Source organism: Symphalangus syndactylus, chromosome 7 (assembly GCF_028878055.3).
Source record: "Symphalangus syndactylus isolate Jambi chromosome 7, NHGRI_mSymSyn1-v2.1_pri, whole genome shotgun sequence".
In the NCBI taxonomy this organism is placed as follows: Eukaryota; Metazoa; Chordata; class Mammalia; order Primates; family Hylobatidae; genus Symphalangus; species Symphalangus syndactylus.
The window spans coordinates 45,582,015-45,605,219 of record NC_072429.2 but is presented as its reverse complement, the minus strand read 5'-3'; the positions used below and the strand labels follow the sequence as shown (position 1 = coordinate 45,605,219).

Below are 23,205 nucleotides of genomic sequence, written 5' to 3'. Positions count from 1 at the left end.
AAAAATATAAATAAAAATTATCAATTCACTTATTTGGATACAGCAGTCATGCCAGAGCTTGTAAATACAGTGAAATCACTGAAGATTTTTTTTGCCCCCAAAACTGAAAAAAATGGCAGTGTACCTTGTGAATTTTTTTAAATGAAAAAAGAATACGAAATGATGAAGACCCTTATTTGATGATGACAAACTAGAAAATTGAAATGTAAAGGGGAAAATGTGAGTATCTGGTTCCTTCCAGCAAATTAAAGACAGGGTGCATAGATTCAAGAGGTTGTGCTTTGAGAATAAATAGCTGGGCACTGTGCAGTTTTCCAAGACAACCTCTGGGCGCCGCTGTCGACCAAAAGGAAGTGAAGGCTTCTCAATTCTGCAGGAGCGTCAGGCAGGATGCCTTCCTGATTTGTCCGGTGCACTGAGCACAGACGCTGCTCCTGTTCACCCTCGAGCGCCTAACTACTAAGTCCTAAGCTCAGATCACAGAAGTCCAGGGAGCTGCCATTGCTTTTTAGAAAACATCCCAGAGGAAAGAAGCTCCGCGGAGAGTTCCTGAAATGCAGAGAGCCAGAGAAGCCGAAGTGATGAAAAGTCAGGTACTGTTTCCCTTCCTGCTGTCTTTGTTCTGCGGGGCCATCTCCCAGCAGATCCGATACACGATTCCAGAGGAGCTAGCCAACGGCTCACGGGTGGGGAACCTTGCCAAGGATCTGGGGCTCAGTGTCCGGGAGTTGCCAACTCGAAAACTGCGGGTTAGTGCAGAGGATTATTTCAACGTTAGTTTGGAGAGCGGGGATTTGTTAGTGAACGGTAGGATAGATCGAGAGAAGATTTGCGGAAGGAAACTTGTGTGTGCACTAGAATTCGAAACGGTCGCTGAAAACCCAGTGAATGTTTTCCACGTGGTTGTTGTAATCCAAGATATTAATGACAATGCACCACGTTTCGTTGCAAAAGGCATTGACTTAGAAATTTGTGAGTCAGCCTTACCCGGGGTAAAATTCTCTCTGGATTCTGCGCAAGATGCAGATGTGGAAGGCAATTCACTGAAGTTATACACCATCAACCCCAATCAATACTTCTCTCTGTCAACGAAGGAAAGTCCTGATGGAAGTAAATATCCGGAATTACTGCTGGAAAAACCTCTAGACAGGGAACATCAGAGCTCTCATCGCTTAATCCTGACTGCCATGGACGGCGGGGACCCGCCTCTAAGCGGCACCACCCATATCTGGATCCGAGTCACCGATGCCAATGATAATGCTCCCGTGTTTAGCCAGGAGGTATACAGGGTTAGCCTCCAAGAAAACGTACCTTGGGAAACCTCCGTGCTGCGGGTTCTGGCCACAGACCAAGATGAGGGCATTAATGCAGAGATCACCTATGCCTTCCTCAATTCCCCAATAAGTACCAGCCTCTTCAATCTCAATCCAAATACCGGCGACATCACAACCAATGGCACATTGGATTTTGAAGAGACAAGTAGATATGTGTTGGGCGTGGAAGCCAAGGATGGAGGAGTACACACAGCTCACTGTAATGTTCAAATAGAAATTGTTGATGAGAATGACAATGCCCCAGAGGTGACATTCATGTCCTTCTCTAACCAGATTCCAGAGGATTCAGACCTTGGAACTGTAATAGCCCTCATAAAAGTGCGAGACAAGGATTCTGGGCAAAATGGCGTGGTGACATGCTATATTCAGGAAGAAGTTCCGTTCAAATTAGAATCCACCTCGAAGAATTACTACAAGCTGGTGATTGGTGGAGCCCTAAACCGGGAGCAGACAGCAGACTACAACGTCACAATCATAGCCACCGACAAGGGCAAACCATCCCTTTCCTCCAGGACAAGCATCACCCTGCACGTCTCCGACATCAACGACAATGCACCTGTTTTCCATCAGGCCTCCTATGTAGTCCACGTGGCTGAGAACAACCCACCTGGCACCTCTATCGCACAAGTAAGCGCCTCCGACCCGGATTTGGGACCCAACGGCAGCGTCTCCTACTCTATCCTGGCCAGTGACCTGGAGCCACGGGAGCTGTTGTCCTACGTGTCCGTGAGCCCGCAGAGCGGGGTGGTGTTCGCGCAGCGCGCCTTCGACCACGAGCAGCTGCGCGCCTTCGAGCTCACGCTGCAGGCCAGGGACCAGGGCTTCCCCGCGCTCAGCGCCAACGTGAGCCTGCGCGTGTTGGTGGGCGACCTCAATGACAACGCGCCACGGGTGCTGTACCCCGCGCTGGGGCCTGATGGCTCTGCCCTCTTCGATATGGTGCCACGCGCCGCAGAGCCCGGCTACCTGGTGACCAAGGTAGTGGCGGTGGACGCGGACTCAGGACACAACGCCTGGCTGTCCTACCACGTGCTGCAGGCCAGCGAGCCCGGGCTCTTCAGCCTGGGGCTGCGCACGGGTGAGGTGCGCACAGCGCGTGCCTTGGGCGACAGGGACGCGGCCCGCCAGCGCCTGCTGGTCGCTGTGCGTGATGGAGGACAGCCGCCACTCTCCGCTACCGCCACGCTGCACCTAATCTTCGCGGATAGCCTGCAAGAGGTATTGCCAGACCTCAGCGACCGCCCTGAGCCCTCTGACCCCCAGACGGAACTGCAGTTTTACCTGGTGGTGGCCTTGGCCTTGATCTCAGTGCTCTTTCTCCTCGCGGTGATTCTAGCGATCGCCCTGCGCCTGCGACGTTCCTCCAGCCTCGACACTGAGGGCTGCTTTCAAACGGGTCTCTGCTCCAAGTCTGGGCCCGGGGTTCCTCCCAACCACAGCGAGGGGACTTTGCCCTATTCTTACAATCTATGTGTTGCCTCTCATTCTGCAAAGACAGAGTTTAATTTTCTGAACCTGACACCGGAAATGGCTCCCCCTCAGGATCTGCTGTGTGATGATCCTTCTATGGTTGTATGTGCCAGTAATGAAGATCACAAAACCTCTTATGACCCTTCTTTGTCTTCGCACGTGAGTTTCTGCAAATCTAGTTAAATTTTATATATTGCGACCGGGCGCGGTGGCTCAAGCCTGTAATCCCAGCCCTTAACCAGGCTGAGGCAGATGATCACTTGAGGTCAGGAGTTTGAGACCAGCATAGCCAAGATGGTAAAACCCCGTCTACTAAAACTACAAAAATTAGTTGGGTGTGGTGGCACACGCCTGTAGTCCCAGTTACTCAGGAAGCTGAGACAGGAGGATCGCTTGAGCCCGGGAGGTGGAGATTGTAGTGAGCCAAGAGTGTGCCACTGCACTCCAGCCTGGGCGATGGGAGGGAAACTCTGTCTAAAAAAACAAACAAAAATTATATATTGCATTTTCTTCTCATTGGTGTATAAGTAATTTTGATTTTCTTTCATTGTTCTAGTGATGGTATCTACTGGGGGAGGGGATACTAGATAGATGGAGATTGCTTTCTTGATTGCTCAGTAGTCTTGGCAATTTAATTTTCAACCTTTACTGTTGGCATTTCTGTATGGTTGGCAAATCGTGCTAAAGAGACCTGTTTCCCAGATGTTAACACCTAGTAATAGCAGTGCCTTTTCTTAGTTGATATGCGATACTATATTTTCAAGTCATTTTATTCTTAGCTCCTTATAAATGTATTTAGAGTTCTTCCCACCCAAGTTAAAGTTTATGTTCATCTTCATCAATTACATTCTGGTTTGTCTTTTTGCAGCAACATGTATGTTTAACACAGCCTTCCAATTATTAAGACTCTTAACACTTTGTCTCATCAGAAGTAGCAAATATTGTCCAATTTTACATTTGCATCACTAAGTTTGGGTCGATATTATTCACACTCTATAATTTCAGTCAATGATATTTCATAATTTTCTTAACCATTCCTAAATTATTTATTTTCATGCTCTTTCTATTTTGTCTCTATTAAAACAAGGGATGTAATGAACATTTGGGTTTATAAAGTGTTTTCCATACTTCTTGTTTCTTTAGTATAGATTTCTGATGAATTAATTAAATCTATAAACATGTTGAGTTTTTTTAATGCATACTGTCAAATTTATTTCCAAACATCTTATTTCACCTCTCAATCATCCACAGTTTGTGCGGTCTTTGAGGATTGTGAAAAACAACTTTAATCTACTCTCTCAAAGTCTGAGGGTTTTTAAATTCTGTATAGCTAATGCCCTTTTGTATGAGTCATTTCTACTGCTAATTGTTAAGTGAGGAATAAGCTTAAGAACTGATGTACTGCTTTATCTCAAATTTTCACAGATTAGTAAATTACTGTAAGTATTCATAAGCAAGAAAGCGATGGCACATGCAATGATAATCCATGTTTGGCTACCAAAACATTTCCTTTTACTGGCTATTTCTAAAATGAGAGCTAAAGTAAGGTTAGAAATTGTAAAATAATACTGAATGTGTCATGTGAAAAAATCACTAAACTATTATCTGCACTTTATAGTTCTTCAGTCTAACTTTTCTTTTTATTTCTTTTTTATTTTTAAGATCAGAGTTATTTACCCATTGTTTTAGGCTTTGCATTTGAACTGGTCATTCATGAAACATTGAAAGGTTTCATAAAAGTTACTACTCTATGAAAGGTATTGTTCTAAAGATTGAGAACACATTGTGAACAAGATAGTCATATGCATAGCTTGTGGCCAAGAATCTACTGTATACAAAATTAAGGAGCAAATTCTCTTCCCAAACCTATTATCCTATTTGTCAATCTCATTTGTACAGGGTAAGGCTAACTCTTGAACAGTAGCTGAGTTTTTTGCAAGGGAATTGAAGCATTGCCCCAGGTTCTAGAGGGTCAACTCATGTGAGGAAACTTGTTACTGCATAAATTGGGACTAAAGCCAGACCTCCATGTTCCTGTCCCACTGTCTTTTCATTTATCTGTCTCATCCATTTTTCAAGTCCACCTTTGTCTTTAGGAGAGATAATTATGTCCCTCACACAATACGCTATACTGAGAATGGGCTGTGGGGATGAACAATGTGAAAACTGAAAAGAGAGAAAACACATCTTAGAAAAAAAATCGTCATATTTTCTCCAAGAAAATAAACAACTTCATGAAGTTTATTGTACAGGAAGACTTGTATCATTCTTGAATTTTTATTGCAAGTGAAAAATAGGAATTTGACTTTCATTATCTTGGGAGAAATAGGAATAGAAACGTGTATAAAAAATAAACTTTTTTTAACCAAGAATAAATCGCAGTAACAGGTTAAGACTCTGGGTGTCGCTGTTCACCAATCGGGGGAAAAGTCAAACCAGAAATTTAATCAGAATCACAAGATTTCTGCAGCACAAAGCACTGGCTCTGGAGCTTTATGAAAGCTTCAAGCGGAAGCCCTGAGAGCTCCGGCTGTGAATGCACTTTATTTTGGACCCAGAAGATCCTGGGGCTCCTCAGGCCTAGACAGAGGGAAAACCGAAGCACAGGCGACTCCGCGGCAGGGTTGTAATGGCGGCGCCTCCTGCTCGCCCAGACCACACCCGGCTGCTCCAGATCTGCCTTCTCCTGGGGGTTCTGGTGGAAATCAGGGCCGAACAGATCCGCTACTCGGTGTTTGAGGAGCAGGAAGAAGGCTCAGTGGTGGGCAACATCGCCAAGGACCTGGGGTTGGCGCCCCGGCAGCTGGCGGAGCGCGGAGTCCGCATCGTCTCCAGAGGTAGGACGCAGCTTTTCGCCCTGAACCCGCGCAGCGGCAGCTTGGTCACCGAGAGTAGGATAGACCGGGAGGAGCTCTGCGACAGATCTCCAAACTGCGTGACAAACCTGGAGATTCTCCTAGAAGATACAGTGAAGATTTTGCGGGTAGAAGTGGAAATAATCGATGTTAATGATAACCCACCCAGTTTTGGGACAGAACAGAGGGAAATAAAAGTTGCTGAAAGTGAAAATCCTGGGACGAGATTTCCTCTTCCTGAAGCTTTTGATCCGGATGTAGGGGTAAACTCCCTGCAGGGTTACCAGCTCAACTCAAACGGTTACTTTTCCCTGGACGTGCAAAGCGGGACCGATGGGATTAAGTACCCAGAGCTGGTGCTGGAACGCGCTCTAGATCGCGAGGAAGAGGCGGTTCACCACCTCGTTCTCACGGCCTTCGATGGAGGTGACCCAGTTCGCTCTGGCACTGCCAGGATTCTCATAATACTTGTGGATACCAATGATAATGCTCCCATGTTCACTCAGCCCGAGTACCACGTAAGTGTTCGTGAGAACGTTCCTGTAGGCACTCGGCTACTCACCGTAAAAGCCACTGATCCAGATGAAGGAGCCAATGGAGACGTGACGTATTCTTTCCGGAAAGTAAGAGACAAAATATCACAGCTGTTTCAGTTGAATCCCCTGAGTGGGGATATAACAATATTGGGGGATCTAGATTATGAGGACTCTGGATTCTATCACATAGATGTAGAAGCCCATGATGGGCCTGGTCTCCGAGCTAGAAGCAAGGTACTGGTGACAGTTCTGGATGAAAATGACAATGCACCAGAAGTCACAGTTACATCTCTCACCAGCTCAGTCCAGGAAACTTCTTCCCCGGGTACAGTAATTGCACTTTTCAACGTGCATGACAGTGACTCAGGAGGAAATGGCCTGGTCACATGTTCTATTCCAGATAATCTGCCATTCACACTTGAAAAGACCTATGGAAATTATTATCGGTTGTTGACACACAGAACACTGGACAGGGAAGAAGTCTCAGAATATAACATCACTGTAACTGCCACTGACCAGGGAACTCCTCCACTGTCTACAGAAACTCATATTTCACTGCAGGTGATGGACATCAATGACAACCCACCCACTTTCCCTCATGCTTCCTACTCTGCCTACATTCCTGAAAACAACCCCAGAGGAGCCTCCATCTTATCTGTGACTGCTCAAGACCCCGACAGTGGTGACAATGCCCGAATAACTTACTCCCTGGCCGAAGACACCTTCCAGGGTGCACCCCTGTCCTCCTATGTCTCCATCAACTCCAATACTGGGATCCTATATGCACTTCGCTCCTTCGACTATGAGCAGTTTAGAGACCTACAGCTACTGGTGACAGCTAGTGACAGTGGAGACCCTCCACTCAGCAGCAATGTGTCGCTGAGCCTCTTTGTGCTGGACCAGAACGACAATGTCCCTGAGATCCTGTACCCCACCTTCCCTACAGATGGCTCTACTGGTGTGGAGCTGGCACCCCGCTCCGCGGATTCAGGCTACCTGGTGACCAAAGTGGTGGCAGTGGACAGAGACTCAGGCCAGAATGCCTGGCTGTCCTACCGCCTACTCAAGGCCAGCGAACCGGGACTATTTGCAGTGGGGCTGCACACAGGCGAGGTGCGCACTGCACGGGCCCTGCTGGACAGAGACGCGCTCAAGCAGAGCCTTGTAGTGGTCGTCCAGGACCATGGCCAGCCCCCTCTCTCGGCCACCGTCACACTCACTGTGGCTGTGGCCGACAGCATCCCAGATGTCCTGGCTGACTTGGGCAGCCTCAAGCCTTCAGCAGACCCAGACGACTCGGGCCTCACACTCTATCTCGTTGTGGCAGTGGCCGCTGTCTCCTGCGTCTTCCTGGCTTTTGTCATGGTGCTGCTAGCACTCAAGCTGAGACGCTGGCACAAGTCACGCCTGCTTCACGCTGAAGGCAGCAGGTGGGCAGGTGTGCCTGCCTCGCACTTTGTGGGCATGGACGGGGTTCGGGCTTTCCTGCAGACCTATTCCCACGAGGTCTCCCTCACCGCGGACTCTAGGAAGAGTCACCTGATCTTCCCCCAGCCCAACTATGCAGACACGCTCATCAGCCGGGAGAGCTGTGAGAAAAGCGAGCCTCTCCTGATAACTCAGGATTTACTTGAAACAAAAGGAGACCCTAATCTTCAGGTGAGTCAATCTTATAATAGATCATACCACACTGAAATATAGACAGAGTTGTGTAAATGTCTCCCATTATATATGTAATATATCAAATGAAGATTCCTCTTTTAATATTTTATTGCTTTAAAGAAAACTGGTGGATGACCCTTCAATAATGATCAACAGTATTTACCACACAAAAATGTTGTTTATTACTTATCCTTTTTGATCTTCGTTCAGTGTAGTTTCGCCAGAATTTTCTAATTTTACAACTTTAAGCCACCTCATTTCCTTAAATTTCCTTTTCTGTGCTGGGCGTGGTGGCTCACACCTGTAATCCTAGCACTTTGGGAATGTGAGGAGGATGGATTGCCTGAGCTCAGGAGTTCAAGACCAGTCTGGGCAACATGGTGAAACCCAGTCTCTACTAAAATACAAAAAGTTAGCCTGGCGTGGTGGTGTGCGCCTGTAGTCCCAGCTACCCTGGAGGCTGAGGCATGAGAATTGCTTGAATCTGGGAGGCAGAGGTTGCAATGAGCTGAGATCATGCCACTGTACTCCAGCCTGGGTGACAGAGCAAGCCTCTGTCTCCAAAAAGTAAAATAAAATAAAGTAAAATAAAGAATAAATTTCCTTTTCCCTTAGGTGTTACTGAAAAGATACAAGAGACCTGTGAAATAGAAGACAATTGTGTACATTCACATTTACAATATTCTTTCTCATGAAGCTATTGTTGGATCTGGACTGGGGGTTTTCTAATTTCCTATTTTCACACTGTACCATGCTTTGCTTGAAGTTTACTTTTCCTTCCTTGAAAGGGTATTTTGCATTATAATAGGCAACATCAATTTAAGAATACTGGCAATTTATGAGTTTAACTTTTAGATATAACTTTAACAGGATATTTTCTCAATGAACTGGTATATTTCAAATATTTTCTTGTTGCTGTTCTGAGATGCACCAGAAGTGACTATGCGTGATTCTTTTGGTGCACTCCTGTGATTATGAGAAATATTTCCAAGTTAATTTCACTCATATTTAAGTAGATTCTAGGAGTAACTTTAATAATTTTTAAATTGCCTATCATGACATCACTATTGAGACTTTCTTGATTTCTAAGGAAAATATAAGTTTTTGGAGTCTTTTCTCTTTTCATCATGTGAGCCTCTTTCAAAGGTTGTTACTTGGGTTCTGGACTGATATGATTTACGCTGCTTAGTAAGTTGGCCTCATCCCTATTGCTACAAATTGCTTTCAAATATTTCTATCATCGTGTGGCTCTGGGATTATTTTATATGAGGGAAAATATTTTGTGTGTAGGAGATATACAACACTTTTGTTCTTTGTGCTTTCACTTAGTTCTGTGAGTTAATTCAAAATTCATGAATGCATATGCTTACACAGATTAGTGTAATTTGATAACTGGATGTTGTAGCAATAGACTGTGGAATATGCCTCAATTTGACTTACAAAGGAGAGTTTTAGTTTCTACATGGTTTTGTATTCATAGAAAGTTGTGGTGCAATACATAGAGTAAGCTGGAATATGATATGATGCAGTTACCTGGATTGGGGAGCAGAAAGCAGAAATAACAAGTGAATGTTGAGAGACAACTCACATCTGAGGAGAGATTGTTTAAAGTAATTAAGCCATAAAATATAATTTGGAAATGCTCAATTGGCCTGAAACTGTGTCAAGCATATTCAGGTGTTGGCATTAGGAATATATTCCAGAATGAGAGTGCCACATGTTTTAAAGGCCTAGGAAAGCAGTAGATAATTTATAACCTAAAATCAAATTTTTTAAAAAATGTGTTTTTGTTAGAATGGGCAGTGGGTTTCTTTTAGCAAATAACAATTTTGATGAAACAAATTGTTGTATATTCACATTATGGACTACTAGATAACTATATTATGGGCCACTAGATAACTATAAGAAATAAATGGGAAAGCTCCCTATGTATTGATATGATTGATCTTTAAGATATAACAAATAAAAAATGTGCATAACATGGTATGTTGTATGCTTACATTTGTGTAAAGAAGGAGACAGAATATTTATAAAAATCCGTTGCGCTATACAAGACATATCTCCGGAAGGATACCTAAGAAACTTTAACACTCATTTCCCCTGTGAAAGCATTTCTGCTCATCTAAAGCAGGGATGAAAGGAAGAACCTATGCTGAATGCGCCTTTTGAATTTGGAACTATATGAGTATTTCACATATTTTAAAACAAATAAAGACTTTATAAATTAAAAAAGAAAAGAAAGGAAAAAAGTTCTTAGCAAACATTGACAAGCCATTGATGCAGTTTCCGGAGAAAACCTCTGAGCGTCGCTGTCGGTCAAAAGAACGAAGAGAAGCGTTTGGGAGCCTCTTAGAGGGGAGCTTCCTGCACAAACCAACCACACAGAGGAGGCCAGTATAGATTCGGAAACAGAAAACAAAAGCAGGAAAAGTGACCTTAGCCCGGATTCTGCCATCCTCGGAAGGCTTATTCCTCCTATGGGCAAAGGAGCAAACGGAGCCGGAGGGAGACAGAGGATGAAGGCGAGCTCAGGCAGGTGCGGGCTGGTGCGGTGGCTGCAGGTACTGTTGCCCTTCCTGTTGTCTTTGTTCCCCGGGGCTCTCCCAGACCAGATCAGCTATTCAATTCCAGAGGAGCTGGCCAAAAACTCGGTCGTAGGAAACCTCGCCAAGGATCTGGGGCTCAGCGTCCGGGACTTGCCAGCCCGGAAGCTGCGGGTTAGCGCGGAGAAGGAATATTTCACAGTAAACCCAGAAAGCGGGGACTTACTTGTGAGTGACAGAATAGACCGAGAACAGATATGCGGGAAGCAGCCTCTGTGTGTTCTGGATTTCGATACTGTCGCTGAAAATCCACTAAATATTTTCTACATAGCAGTAATTGTGCAGGATATAAATGATAATACCCCGCTATTCAAACAGACCAAGATTAATTTAAAAATTGGCGAATCCACTAAGCCAGGTACAGCATTTCCACTTGACCCAGCCCTGGATTCAGATGTTGGTCCTAATTCACTACAAAGATACCACCTTAATGACAACGAGTACTTTGATCTCGCTGAGAAACAGACTCCAGATGGACGTAAATATCCAGAGTTGATTCTAAAACATTCTCTGGACAGAGAAGAGCAGAGTTTCCATCAATTGGCCCTCACAGCTGTGGATGGCGGAGACCCACCTCAAAGTGGCACTACTCAAATCCGAATCCAAGTCACGGATGCCAACGATAACCCTCCAGTGTTCAGCCAGGACGTGTACAGGGTCACCCTAAGGGAGGACGTGCCCCCGGGCTTCTTTGTGCTTCAGGTGACAGCCACCGACCGGGATGAAGGCATAAACGCGGAGATCACCTACTCCTTTCATAATGTGGACGAACAAGTGAAACACTTTTTCAACTTAAATGAAAAAACAGGAGAAATCACGACAAAGGATGATTTGGATTTTGAGCTTGCAAGTAGTTACACTCTGAGTATCGAAGCAAAAGATCCTGGAGATCTAGCAGCCCACTGCAGTATCCAAGTTGAAATTCTTGATGACAACGATTGTGCACCTGAAGTTATTGTGACTTCAGTATTTACTCCCCTACCAGAGGATTCGCCACCAGGAACAGTCATCGCCTTGATAAAAACGAGAGACAGAGACTCCGGAGAAAATGGAGAAGTTTACTGCCAAGTGTTGGGAAATGCCAAGTTTATTTTGAAATCTTCCTCAAAGAACTATTACAAACTAGTGACAGACGGCGCCCTGGACCGGGAGGAGATCCCAGAATACAATCTCACCATCACAGCCACCGACGGGGGCAAGCCGCCCCTCTCCTCTAGCATAATTGTCACCCTGCACATCTCCGACGTCAACGATAATGGCCCAGTTTTCCAACAGACTTCCTACATGGTTCACGTGGCAGAGAACAATCCTCCTGGCGCCTCTATCGCTCAAATCAGTGCCTCTGACCCTGACTTGGGCCCTAATGGCCAAGTTTCCTACTCCATCGTAGCGAGCGACCTGAAGCCGCGGGAGATTTTATCCTACGTGTCCGTGAGCCCGCAGAGCGGGGTGGTGTTCGCGCAGCGCGCCTTCGATCATGAGCAGCTGCGCGCCTTCGAGCTCACACTGCAGGCCCGCGACCAGGGCTCGCCCGCGCTCAGCGCCAACGTGAGCCTGCGCGTGTTAGTGGGCGACCTCAATGACAATGCGCCACGGGTGCTGTACCCCGCGCTGGGGCCTGATGGCTCCGCTCTCTTCGATATGGTGCCACGCGCCGCAGAGCCCGGCTACCTGGTGACCAAGGTGGTGGCGGTGGACGCAGACTCAGGACACAACGCCTGGCTGTCCTACCACGTGCTGCAGGCCAGCGAGCCCGGACTCTTCAGCCTGGGGCTGCGCACGGGTGAGGTGCGCACAGCGCGTGCCTTGGGCGACAGGGACGCGGCCCGCCAGCGCCTGCTGGTCGCTGTGCGTGATGGAGGACAGCCGCCACTCTCCGCTACCGCCACGCTGCACCTAATCTTCGCGGATAGCCTGCAAGAGGTATTGCCAGACCTCAGCGACCACCCGGAGCCCTCTGACCCCCAGACGGAACTGCAGTTTTACCTGGTGGTGGCCTTGGCCTTGATCTCAGTGCTCTTCCTCTTCGCGGTGATTCTGGCAATCTCCCTGCGCCTGCGACGCTCTTCCAGGTCAGACGCTTGGGGCTGCTTTCAGCCTGGTCTCAGCTCCAAGCCTGGACCTGGAGTTCTCCCCAATTACAGTGAGGGAACATTGCCCTATTCCTACAACCTGTGTGTTGCCTCACAATCAGCCAAGACAGAGTTTAATTTTCTGAACGTAACCCCGGAATTGGTTCCCGCGCAAGATCTCCTCTGTGACAATGACTCTTGGGAACAAAGTACAAATCATGGAGCCGCGGGGGTCCCTTTTGCCTCGGATACTATTTTGAAGGTGAGCTTTAATTAATTTATTTTCACTTCTGGTTTTATTGTTTCACCTAATTTGGTTGGGAAGTTCCATTGTATATTTCTTTGTCTGTAAGTTAGATTTGGCCAATGTTGTGCCTTAATTATCTTAATCTTATCTAACTGAATTTTAAGTGTTTTCTCTCTGAAATGTGAGATTTATTTACCCATGATTGCAAACCTTTATCACATGAGATACTGCACTGTATTTCTTTTTCTTCCTCATCTTTACATTACTTCTCTCTGCAGATTTGTTACTATTGAGACTTTAGGCTATTACTTTCACCTCAGGCTCTTTGTTATTCAAATTTTAGTTTTACTTCCTCTTAGAATCATAGTACTTCAGAGTAAAGAGAGTCTTCATTTTAGTAGTCTTTGGAAATTGGGAACCAAAGAAGAAAGACTTTTGCATAATGGCATGGCTTGTTAATCACAGGGCATGGGTAGGACATTGTCCCATTGACTTGAAGACCAACACTCAGTAAGCTAAATGTCTTGGAATCACAGATGTATTTCTAAAGGACAGGCAATGTTTGAGGTCTGAGGTATCTGCTAGAAAGAGTGCATTTAACAAATGTGAGAAATCATTCTCTAACATGCATTTTAACAAATTGCTCTTGAGAAAAATTACACATTGAGAAAAATCTTACAACCTATGTTCACATCATTTTCTACAAAATATTACTTAAAACTTTGCTTCTGAATTTCCTAATTATATAGAACTTTTATTTTCTTAGTTTTCTATGGAAGTGTTATTAAATAAAATGACTTTCTGAAATGTCCATTTTTTTCAATCTAGAGGTTTTTCTATTTCTGTTGTCATATAAAGATGATAGCACTAAATATCTGTCTCAACACAGAAAGGCCACTCAGTACTGCTCGACAAGTATCTGGTCATGGTTTCCTGCATGGATGATGAAATAAAACCCCATCCTCCACAGTTACTATACTGGTTGTCACTGGAACTACAAATATTTGAGCATGGTAATAGAAAAACATAAAAATGCATAGTTAACCCAACTCAAACACTGTCTGAGATAGTGGAGAGACTTTCTCAAAGTCCTCACAAGTAACAAAGATCTTTATTTCTTCTGCATATGACAGCTAATATAACTTACATAAATCAGTAGGCCTGTTTGGAAAGGTGCGTGGAGAACTGGGTTTGTTTCCTTGGTATTCTTATGTGCAAATAAGCACGTTTTCCTAAATGTATCCTAATAAAGAGATGAAATCTTGAATCCTACAAAGGTAAGAATTCGAATGTCCTAATTTAATGGACTAAATATAGATAAGAGGTAAATAAAGGACATAGGCTCCCCCAATGGCGCATTAAATAAAATTTTTGTAAGGTATTGGAATCTAATAATCATACTGATCTCAGGGATTGTGGAAGTCTTGCTATTCAGAATTAAAGCTGAATTAACGGTCATAAACAATGCTACACAGTTAAACATTAAGGATATGGCAACATTATTAGAAATAAAATTATAACTAAGGAGAAATAAAAATGGAATTTGGTGCAGTCACTGGTTAGGACTCTGAGCGTCGCTGTTGACCAAAGTGGGAAAGAAGCTGCCGCAGAGGCGACCCGACTCTGCTCCCTCCATACTAAACACACAGACCAGACAAGCTCCTACGAAAATACAACCCTCCACGCCCGTTTTCGTCAAGGAATATGTACCCATCGGCTTTAGATAAATAAGGAAACAGCAGGCTGAACCAGAACTAAGAGAAAATTGGGCAGAGAGAAGGCAATGGCGAGTCCACCGAGGCGCTGGGGCTGCGGAGAGCTGCTGCTGCCCTTCATGCTCCTGGGGACGCTGTGTGAGCAAGGATCCGGGCAGATCCGCTACTCGATGCCGGAGGAGCTGGACAAAGGCTCCTATGTCGGCAACATAGCCAAGGACTTCGGGCTGGAGCCCCAGGAGCTGGCGGAGCGCAGAGTCCGCATCGTCTCCAGAGGTAGGACGCAGCTTTTCGCCCTGAACCCGCGAAGCGGCAGCTTGGTCACCGCGGGCAGGATAGACCGGGAGGAGCTCTGCGCTCAGAGCCCGCTGTGTGTGGTGAACTTTAATATCTTGGTTGAGAGCAAAATGAAAATTTATGGAGTAGAAGTAGAAATAATCGATATTAATGATAACTTCCCGCGTTTCCGGGATGACGAGTTAAAAGTAAAAGTTAATGAAAATGCGGCTGTGGGGACACGGTTAGTGCTTCCCTTCGCGCGGGATGCGGATGTGGGTGTGAACTCCCTCCGGAGTTACCAGCTCAGCTCCAATCTGCACTTCTCTCTGGATGTGGTAAGCGGAACTGATGGACAAAAGTATCCGGAGCTGGTGTTGGAACAGCCCCTAGACCGCGAGAAAGAGACTGTTCACGACCTCCTCCTCACAGCTTTAGATGGCGGAGACCCAGTGCTCTCCGGTACCACGCACATCCGTGTTATGGTCCTCGACGCAAACGACAATGCGCCCCTGTTCACTTCATCCGAGTACAGCGTGAGTGTTCCAGAGAACATACCTGTGGGCACTCGGCTGCTCACGCTAACCGCCACGGATCCAGATGAGGGAATAAACGGGAAATTGACCTACTCTTTTCGCAATGAAGAAGACAAAATTTCGGAGACTTTCCAACTTGATTCCAACCTGGGGGAAATCTCAACTCTACAATCACTGGACTATGAAGAATCCAGATTCTACCTCATGGAAGTGGTAGCTCAGGATGGAGGCGCTCTTCTTGCCAGCGCCAAGGTGGTGGTCACAGTACAGGACGTGAATGACAATGCCCCTGAAGTGATCCTCACCTCTCTTACCAGTTCGCTCTCTGAAGACTGTCTTCCCGGAACTGTAATCGCGCTGTTTAGCGTACATGATGATGATTCTGGAGAAAATGGTGAGATTGCATGCTCTATTCCTAGGAACTTGCCTTTTAAATTGGAGAAGTCAGTTGATAATTACTATCACCTATTAACAACTAGAGACCTGGACAGAGAAGAGACTTCAGATTATAATATCACTTTAACCGTCTTTGACCATGGAACCCCGCCCCTCTCTACAGAAAACCACATCCCCTTGAAAGTAGCAGACGTCAATGACAACCCACCCAATTTCCCTCAAGCCTCCTACTCCACCTCCCTCCCAGAAAACAACCCCAGAGGTGTCTCTATCTTCTCTGTGACAGCCCATGACCCTGACAGTGGCGACAACGCTCGAGTCACCTATTCCCTGGCTGAAGACACATTTCAGGGGGCGCCCTTGTCCTCCTATGTCTCCATTAACTCTGACACTGGCGTCCTGTATGCGCTGAGATCCTTCGACTATGAGCAGTTGAGAGACCTACAGTTGTGGGTGACAGCCAGCGACAGTGGGAACCCTCCACTTAGCAGCAACGTGTCGCTGAGCCTGTTTGTGCTGGACCAGAACGACAATACGCCCGAGATCCTGTATCCCGCCCTCCCCACAGACGGTTCGACGGGCGTGGAGCTGGCGCCCCGCTCTGCAGAGCCTGGCTACCTGGTGACCAAAGTGGTAGCCGTGGACAAAGATTCAGGCCAGAACGCCTGGCTGTCCTACCGCCTGCTTAAGGCCAGCGAGCCGGGACTCTTTGCGGTGGGGCTGCACACGGGCGAGGTGCGCACAGCGCGGGCCCTGCTGGACAGAGACGCGCTCAAGCAGAGCCTCGTGGTGGCCGTCGAAGACCATGGCCAGCCCCCTCTGTCAGCCACCGTCACGGTCACCGTGGCCGTGGCCGACAGGATCCCTGACATCCTGGCTGACCTAGGCAGTATCAAGACCCCCACTGACCCTGAGGATTTGGACCTCACACTCTATCTTGTGGTGGCAGTGGCTGCAGTCTCCTGCGTCTTCCTGGCCTTTGTCATCGTGCTGCTGGTGCTCAAACTGAGGCGCTGGCACAAGTCACGCCTGCTTCAGGCTGAAGGCAGCAGGTTGGCGGGTGTGCCCGCCTCGCACTTTGTGGGCGTGGATGGGGTTCGGGCTTTCCTGCAGACCTATTCCCACGAGGTCTCCCTCACCGCGGACTCCAGGAAGAGTCACCTGATCTTCCCCCAGCCCAACTATGCAGACACGCTCCTTAGTGAAGAGAGCTGTGAGAAAAGCGAGCCTCTTCTGATATCTGATAAGGTAGTTGCAAACAAAGAAGAAGGGCGAGTTCAGGTTAGTTTTCTCTTTCGGTAAGGATGACCGGAACATTTTCATTTGTTTCCTTTTTCATGTTTCTGTCATATTCAAAATCAACTAGTTATGTAAATAGTGGAACATTATTTGCTCTATTGGAGATTTTTTTTTTTTTTTTTTGTAATTCATGCTTTCTCCATTTGTTTTCAAATTCTGTTTTGGGAAGTCTAGCTAATATCTGTAGACTTAAGTGAAACAAATACCTTAAAGGAAAGTGGTTAAATATAATCATTTTACCCAAATATTTTGTTATATTGGAACTGCAGTTCTATTAATAGAAAAGATGTTTTATTAATTCAAATTGTTAGATATATTGTTCTCTTTTGAGTGTCTGCCTAGACATCATTAGTGAATGTGTTTTGGAAAGGATAATGTGTAGGATTGATATTTTAGTCTACCTGAAATTTGTTTAAGGAAATAATTTACAGTATTTACATAAATCAATGGAAAGGTACAGAGAACTTCTGGGTCATAAATATCAGAAAAGAGGCCGGGCGCAGTGGCTCACGCCTGTAATCTCAGCATTTTGGGAGGCCGAGGCGGGCGGATCACGAGGTCAGGAGATCGAGACCATCCTGGCCAACACGGTGAAACCCCGTCTCTACTAAATATACAAAAAATTAGCCGGGCGTGGTGGCAGGCGCCTGTAGTCCCAGCTACTCGGCAGGCTGAGGCAGCAGAACGGCCTGAACCCGGGAGGCGGAGCTTGCAGTGAGCCGAGATCGCGCCACTGCACTCCAGCCTGGGAGACAGAGCGAGACTCCGTCTCAAAATAAATAAATAAGTATCAGAAAAGTAGATTAAATTTGTATTGATGGTAACATGTAGCATCCTAAAGTCTGGAAAGTTTGTGTTAAGCCATGTAGTTATCAGATATGTGGGCTTGTTGAGAGAAGAAATCAGTGTAAAGGAACCTTAAAGTTGGGCTTCATTCTGTGATGTAAAGCCTCCAAAGAGTTACATACTGCTGCATTCAATAAATGTAAATATGTCACACACCTGGCATCTTCTGTTATAGGTAAACCCTTTACTTATTAGAATCAATACCTACTGAAATGTTAGCGTTTCTTTAAGTGTAGGTGCAATTCTTCTTTATTACTTGAGTCTAAGGTTGTATTTGAAAAAAAAGAATTCAACTTAAGGATGGTTCAAACTTTTAAATTTCGTATCTAAGGTATGTGCTTATCTTAAATTAATAGATTTGTCTTAAGGAAATACTGGTCTATGTGCCTCAAATTCCAGGAGGATGTGTTATGTAATGAAAGAACTACTAGATTTTCCTTCTGCATCTGATTTGCTGAAGATGATTTTCAGATGCTTCCTTTTAAATATTCTTAATCCTTCAAATTTTGTACTTTTAACACCTTGAGCATCAGCTTCAAATAATGACTAAATAAGGAGAAAAGGTAATAAAATATTACAAATGGGATAGTAAGCTACATTACTCAACCACATGAAAGGTTAATTGACACATTAAAGAACCTAAGACCACTTGATTTTTATTTTTTAAACATTGTTAAAAAGCTTTCAAATATATCTATATCTATATACATACACACACACATACATATACACACATACACACACACAAACACACATACATACACACATGGACATTCTGACCAAAATGTAAAATGTACAAACTCAGCGAATAGTGAATGCATCCAAAGAGTAACAAGAGAATCTATACAATAGGTGTCGACATCATTCACTCCTATGTGAAAACTTGCTGTTCCATTTTTTTTTAAATAAAATGTTACATGCTTCTTAGAGTAGGGTGTTTGGGAAAAAAGTAAAGGTTATAAATTTGGGTACATTTCCTCTGAGTTAAATTTTTTGGGCAATGGAAAAATATCTTTAAACCCTCTATAAACTACTAAGAGACTTTAAAAAATGCTTGATCCATACATTCTGAATGTATGTACTATATATACCATATACTTTTAAATATCTGAATCTTTAGTTTTATATGTGTTCTGAAGAATAATTTTTCATACTAATTGAAGTGTTCATACAATGAACACTTGTCATTGTGTTGGAAGGCACTTGCTTTGGAATGTTTTGGAGTAAAGTCTTGAGTCAGTTATATTTTTGATGTTTGTATAAAGGTGACAGTGAGTGGCTGTCTAGAATTCTGGATACCGTGAGTAGTTTAAGATGCTATAATGCTTTTCCACTATTAGGTGAATTCAGTGTGGAACTCATTGCTTATTGCTGCACACTTGCCTAGTTTTAGAGTAACAATACATTATGTAGGCTAAAGATAATTTCTTTAGGAAGATTTTCTGGTTTGAAAATGGAATTGAAACTGTAAGACACCTGTCAGAAGCATGGAAAATGGCATGTTATTGACCAGGGAAAAGTGTAAATAACAAAAAGTTGGGATGATCAGATGGTAAACTGGAGACCAAGGAAAAGTGGTCAGGAAGATTACTTATATAATCAAATAATATAATTATAAGGACTTACAATTCACTACCCAATCCTAATAATGCATCATTGTTAGGCTATTTGAGAAGAAACAGTACATTTCAGGACAATTGTGATGTAGTATGAAAAAACATCCTTTGTAAAAGTTTTTCATTTGGGCCAGGGTGGTTCATGACTATAATCCCAGCACTTTGGGACGCTGAAGTGGGAGGATTGCTTAAAGCCAGGTGTTCAAGCCCAGCCTGGGTAACATAGTGAGACCCCACCTCTATCGAAAAAAAAGTTTTCAATCATACTTATTTAATTAAAAATAGACACTTGGAAACAAAGGAAAAGAGACCCTCTTGCTTCTTACTATACTTCTATTTTGTAAGGTCAATCATTTCCTCATTACCTGTAACTTCTTTTGGGGGGAGATAATAAAGATAAAAGAGAAGTGAAACATAGAATAAAACTAAAAGCTGTGAGATTATAACTTTTAGAAGTTAGAAGAAAAGGAAATAGAATGCAGTAAGAATACACGTGAAGCTGATATTTCAAGCCTCTTTATACTACGTCTTCTGCTATCACCAAAAATAGCTTTCAGGTGTATGATTTTCTATGTATTATTTTATTTGGCCTTCATTTCTACTAGAGTAAGCAGAAAAGATATTATTATGACCATTTTATGAAAATGGAAACTAAAAACATGACGGGATTGAGCAAGATTATCTTTGCCCTTTGACAAGTAAAAGGTACTAGATTTGGATGGATAAAGCTCAAATTGAAAGAAATAGCAGACTAAAGATATAGTAAATATATTTAATGTTTTTTAAAAGTCCTTTTAAAATGGGAAGAAAGTATCACTATCAGTACATTGCCGATTTTTCTCCTAACTGGCTCCTTATTTGGAGCTGATTTAGTCACACTACTGCAGTTCTGCAGCAGAGGCGCCGGGTGCCGCTATTGGCTAGTGCTGTGCAAAATATTGGCTCCTCCCGCCGCAGCCAACTCGGAAGAAAAGTGCACTCTCTATCCGGCTTCCTGCAGCGGAGACACCCATTAGAGAACCCAAGCACCAAGACAAAGCAAATACTTGGTCCTGCTCAGAGAACTCTTGGGATTATTTAAAGATCTCCTCTCCTCGGATTTAGAAAGGCAAAGGCGCAGAGAGCGGGATGGGAAATAGCTCCGGATGGAGGGGCCCAGCAGGGCAGAGGCGAATGCTATTTCTCTTCCTGCTCTCTTTGTTAGGCCAGGCGCTTTCCGAACCGATCCGCTACGCTATTCCCGAGGAGCTGGACAGGGGCTCTCTGGTAGGGAACGTCGCCAAGGACCTGGGGTTTGGCGTGGGGGATTTACCTACTCGGAACCTGCGGGTTATTGCAGAGAAGAAATTCTTTACCGTGAGCCCCGAAAATGGGAACTTACTTGTGAGCGACCGTATAGACCGAGAGGAGATTTGTGGCAAGAAGTCGACGTGTGTTCTGGAATTTGAAATGGTTGCTGAAAAGCCTTTAAACTTTTTTCATGTAACTGTGCTGATCCAGGATATTAACGACAACCCACCCACCTTTAGCCAAAATATCACTGAGCTGGAAATCAGCGAACTGGCGCTCACTGGAGCCACATTTGCCCTGGAATCTGCGCAAGATCCTGATGTAGGTGTCAATTCGCTGCAGCAGTACTACCTCAGCCCTGATCCGCACTTCTCTTTGATTCAGAAGGAGAACCTGGATGGCAGTAGGTACCCAGAGCTAGTACTGAAAGCACCCCTGGACAGGGAAGAGCAGCCACATCACCACCTGGTCCTCACAGCTGTGGATGGGGGCGAGCCCTCCAGAAGCTGTACCACCCAGATCAGGGTAATTGTCGCAGATGCAAATGATAACCCCCCAGTATTTACTCAGGACATGTATAGGGTCAATGTTGCAGAGAACCTGCCCGCTGGCTCCTCGGTATTAAAAGTGATGGCCATTGACACGGATGAGGGCATCAATGCCGAAATCATCTATGCCTTTATCAATATTGGTAAGGAAGTGAGACAACTGTTCAAGCTGGACAGTAAAACGGGGGAACTCACCACTATTGGAGAACTGGACTTTGAAGAGAGAGATAGCTACACAATTGGGGTGGAAGCAAAGGATGGTGGACATCACACTGCCTATTGTAAAGTACAGATAGATATTTCAGATGAAAATGACAATGCCCCGGAGATAACCCTGGCTTCTGAATCCCAACATATACAAGAAGATGCTGAGCTGGGGACTGCTATTGCCCTGATCAAAACGCATGATCTAGATTCTGGATTTAATGGAGAAATCCGATGCCAACTAAAAGGAAAGTTCCCCTTTAAAATCGTTCAAGATACCAAAAACACATACAGGTTGGTGACAGATGGAGCCCTGGACCGGGAGCAGATCCCAGAATACAATGTGACGATCACAGCTACCGACAAAGGCAATCCACCGCTCTCCTCCAGCAAGACCATCACTCTGCACATCCTTGACGTCAACGACAACGTTCCCGTTTTCCACCAGGCCTCCTACACCGTGCATGTGGCTGAGAACAATCCGCCTGGAGCCTCCATTGCGCATGTCAGCGCCTCGGATCCCGACTTGGGACTTAATGGACTTGTTTCCTACTACATCGTGGCCAGTGACCTGGAGCCGCGGGAGCTGTCGTCCTACGTGTCCGTGAACGCGCAGAGCGGGGTGGTGTTCGCGCAGCGAGCCCTCGACCACGAGCAGCTGCGCGCCTTCGAGCTCATTCTGCAGGCCCGCGACCAGGGCTCGCCTACTCTTAGCGCCAATGTGAGCCTGCGCGTGTTGGTGGACGACCGCAACGACAATGCACCGCGGGTGCTGTACCCAGCTCTGGGGCCCGACGGCTCCGCGCTCTTCGATATGGTGCCACGCGCTGCAGAGCCTGGCTACCTGGTGACCAAGGTTGTGGCGGTGGACGCAGACTCGGGATACAACGCCTGGCTGTCCTACCACATTCTGCAGGCCAGCGAGCCCGGGCTCTTCAGCCTGGGGCTGCGCACGGGTGAGGTGCGCACGGCGCGTACCTTGGGCGACAGGGAGGCCGCCCGCCAGCGCCTGCTGGTCACTGTGCGTGATGGAGGACAACCGCCTCTTTCAGCCACCGTCACGCTGCACCTAATCTTCGCAGATAGCTTGCAAGAGATACAACCTGACCTTAGCGACCGCCCCACTCCCTCTGACCCTCAGGCGGAGCTACAGTTTCACCTAGTAGTGGGGTTGGCCTTGATCTCAGTGCTCTTCCTCCTCGCGGTGATTCTGGCAATCTCCCTGCGCCTGCGACGCTCCTCCAGACCCGCCACTGAGGGCTACTTTCAGCCTGGTCTCTGCTCCAAGACTGTACCTGGAGTTCTCCCCACCTACAGCGAAAGGACTTTGCCTTATTCCTACAATCTGTGTGCTGCCTCACATTCCTCAAACACCGAGTTTAAATTTCTCAATATAAAGGCTGAAAATGCTGCACCACAAGATCTTCTATGTGATGAAGCGTCTTGGTTTGAAAGTAATGACAATCCAGAAATGCCTTCTAATTCAGACAATTTGCGAAAGGTGAGTTTCTTCAAACCTTTCCTTCCATAAATATAATTGGGTTTCAATTCATTCTTTTAGAGATAAAAAGAATACAGATTAAATATTCCCTGATTACATTATTTTATTGATTTTCTGGTGTAGAGTAGGGTGTCTAGGAAATTGTAGAATTTCCTGTAGAATATCTGTGTTGCAGTTGTTCTTTCATAGAAAGCCTCCT

At 45.5% G+C, this 23,205-nt stretch overlaps 1 protein-coding gene across 10 annotated transcripts in view; it reads left to right on the top strand.

Moving 5' to 3' along the window:
• LOC129486249 (protocadherin gamma-C4) overlaps positions 1-23,205 on the top strand; it is a 187,994-nt gene that overhangs the window by 23,501 nt on the left and 141,288 nt on the right. Inside the window, exons 1-2 of one of the 10 annotated variants that reach the window (XM_063642739.1) lie at positions 4,739-7,854; positions 8,473-10,326. The exons of 3 other annotated variants lie outside the window; for them this stretch is intronic. In XM_063642739.1, coding sequence (XP_063498809.1) covers positions 5,434-7,854; positions 8,473-8,508 — 2,457 coding nt within the window. In that variant the 5' untranslated portion in view covers positions 4,739-5,433 and the 3' untranslated portion in view covers positions 8,509-10,326. Of the gene's footprint in view, positions 1-392; positions 2,964-4,703; positions 7,855-8,178; positions 12,795-14,051; positions 16,984-20,432; positions 23,007-23,205 lie in introns of those variants that run through there. 6 more of the 10 variants (XM_063642740.1, XM_055285888.1, XM_063642736.1 and 3 more) reach the window with 6 other exon arrangements.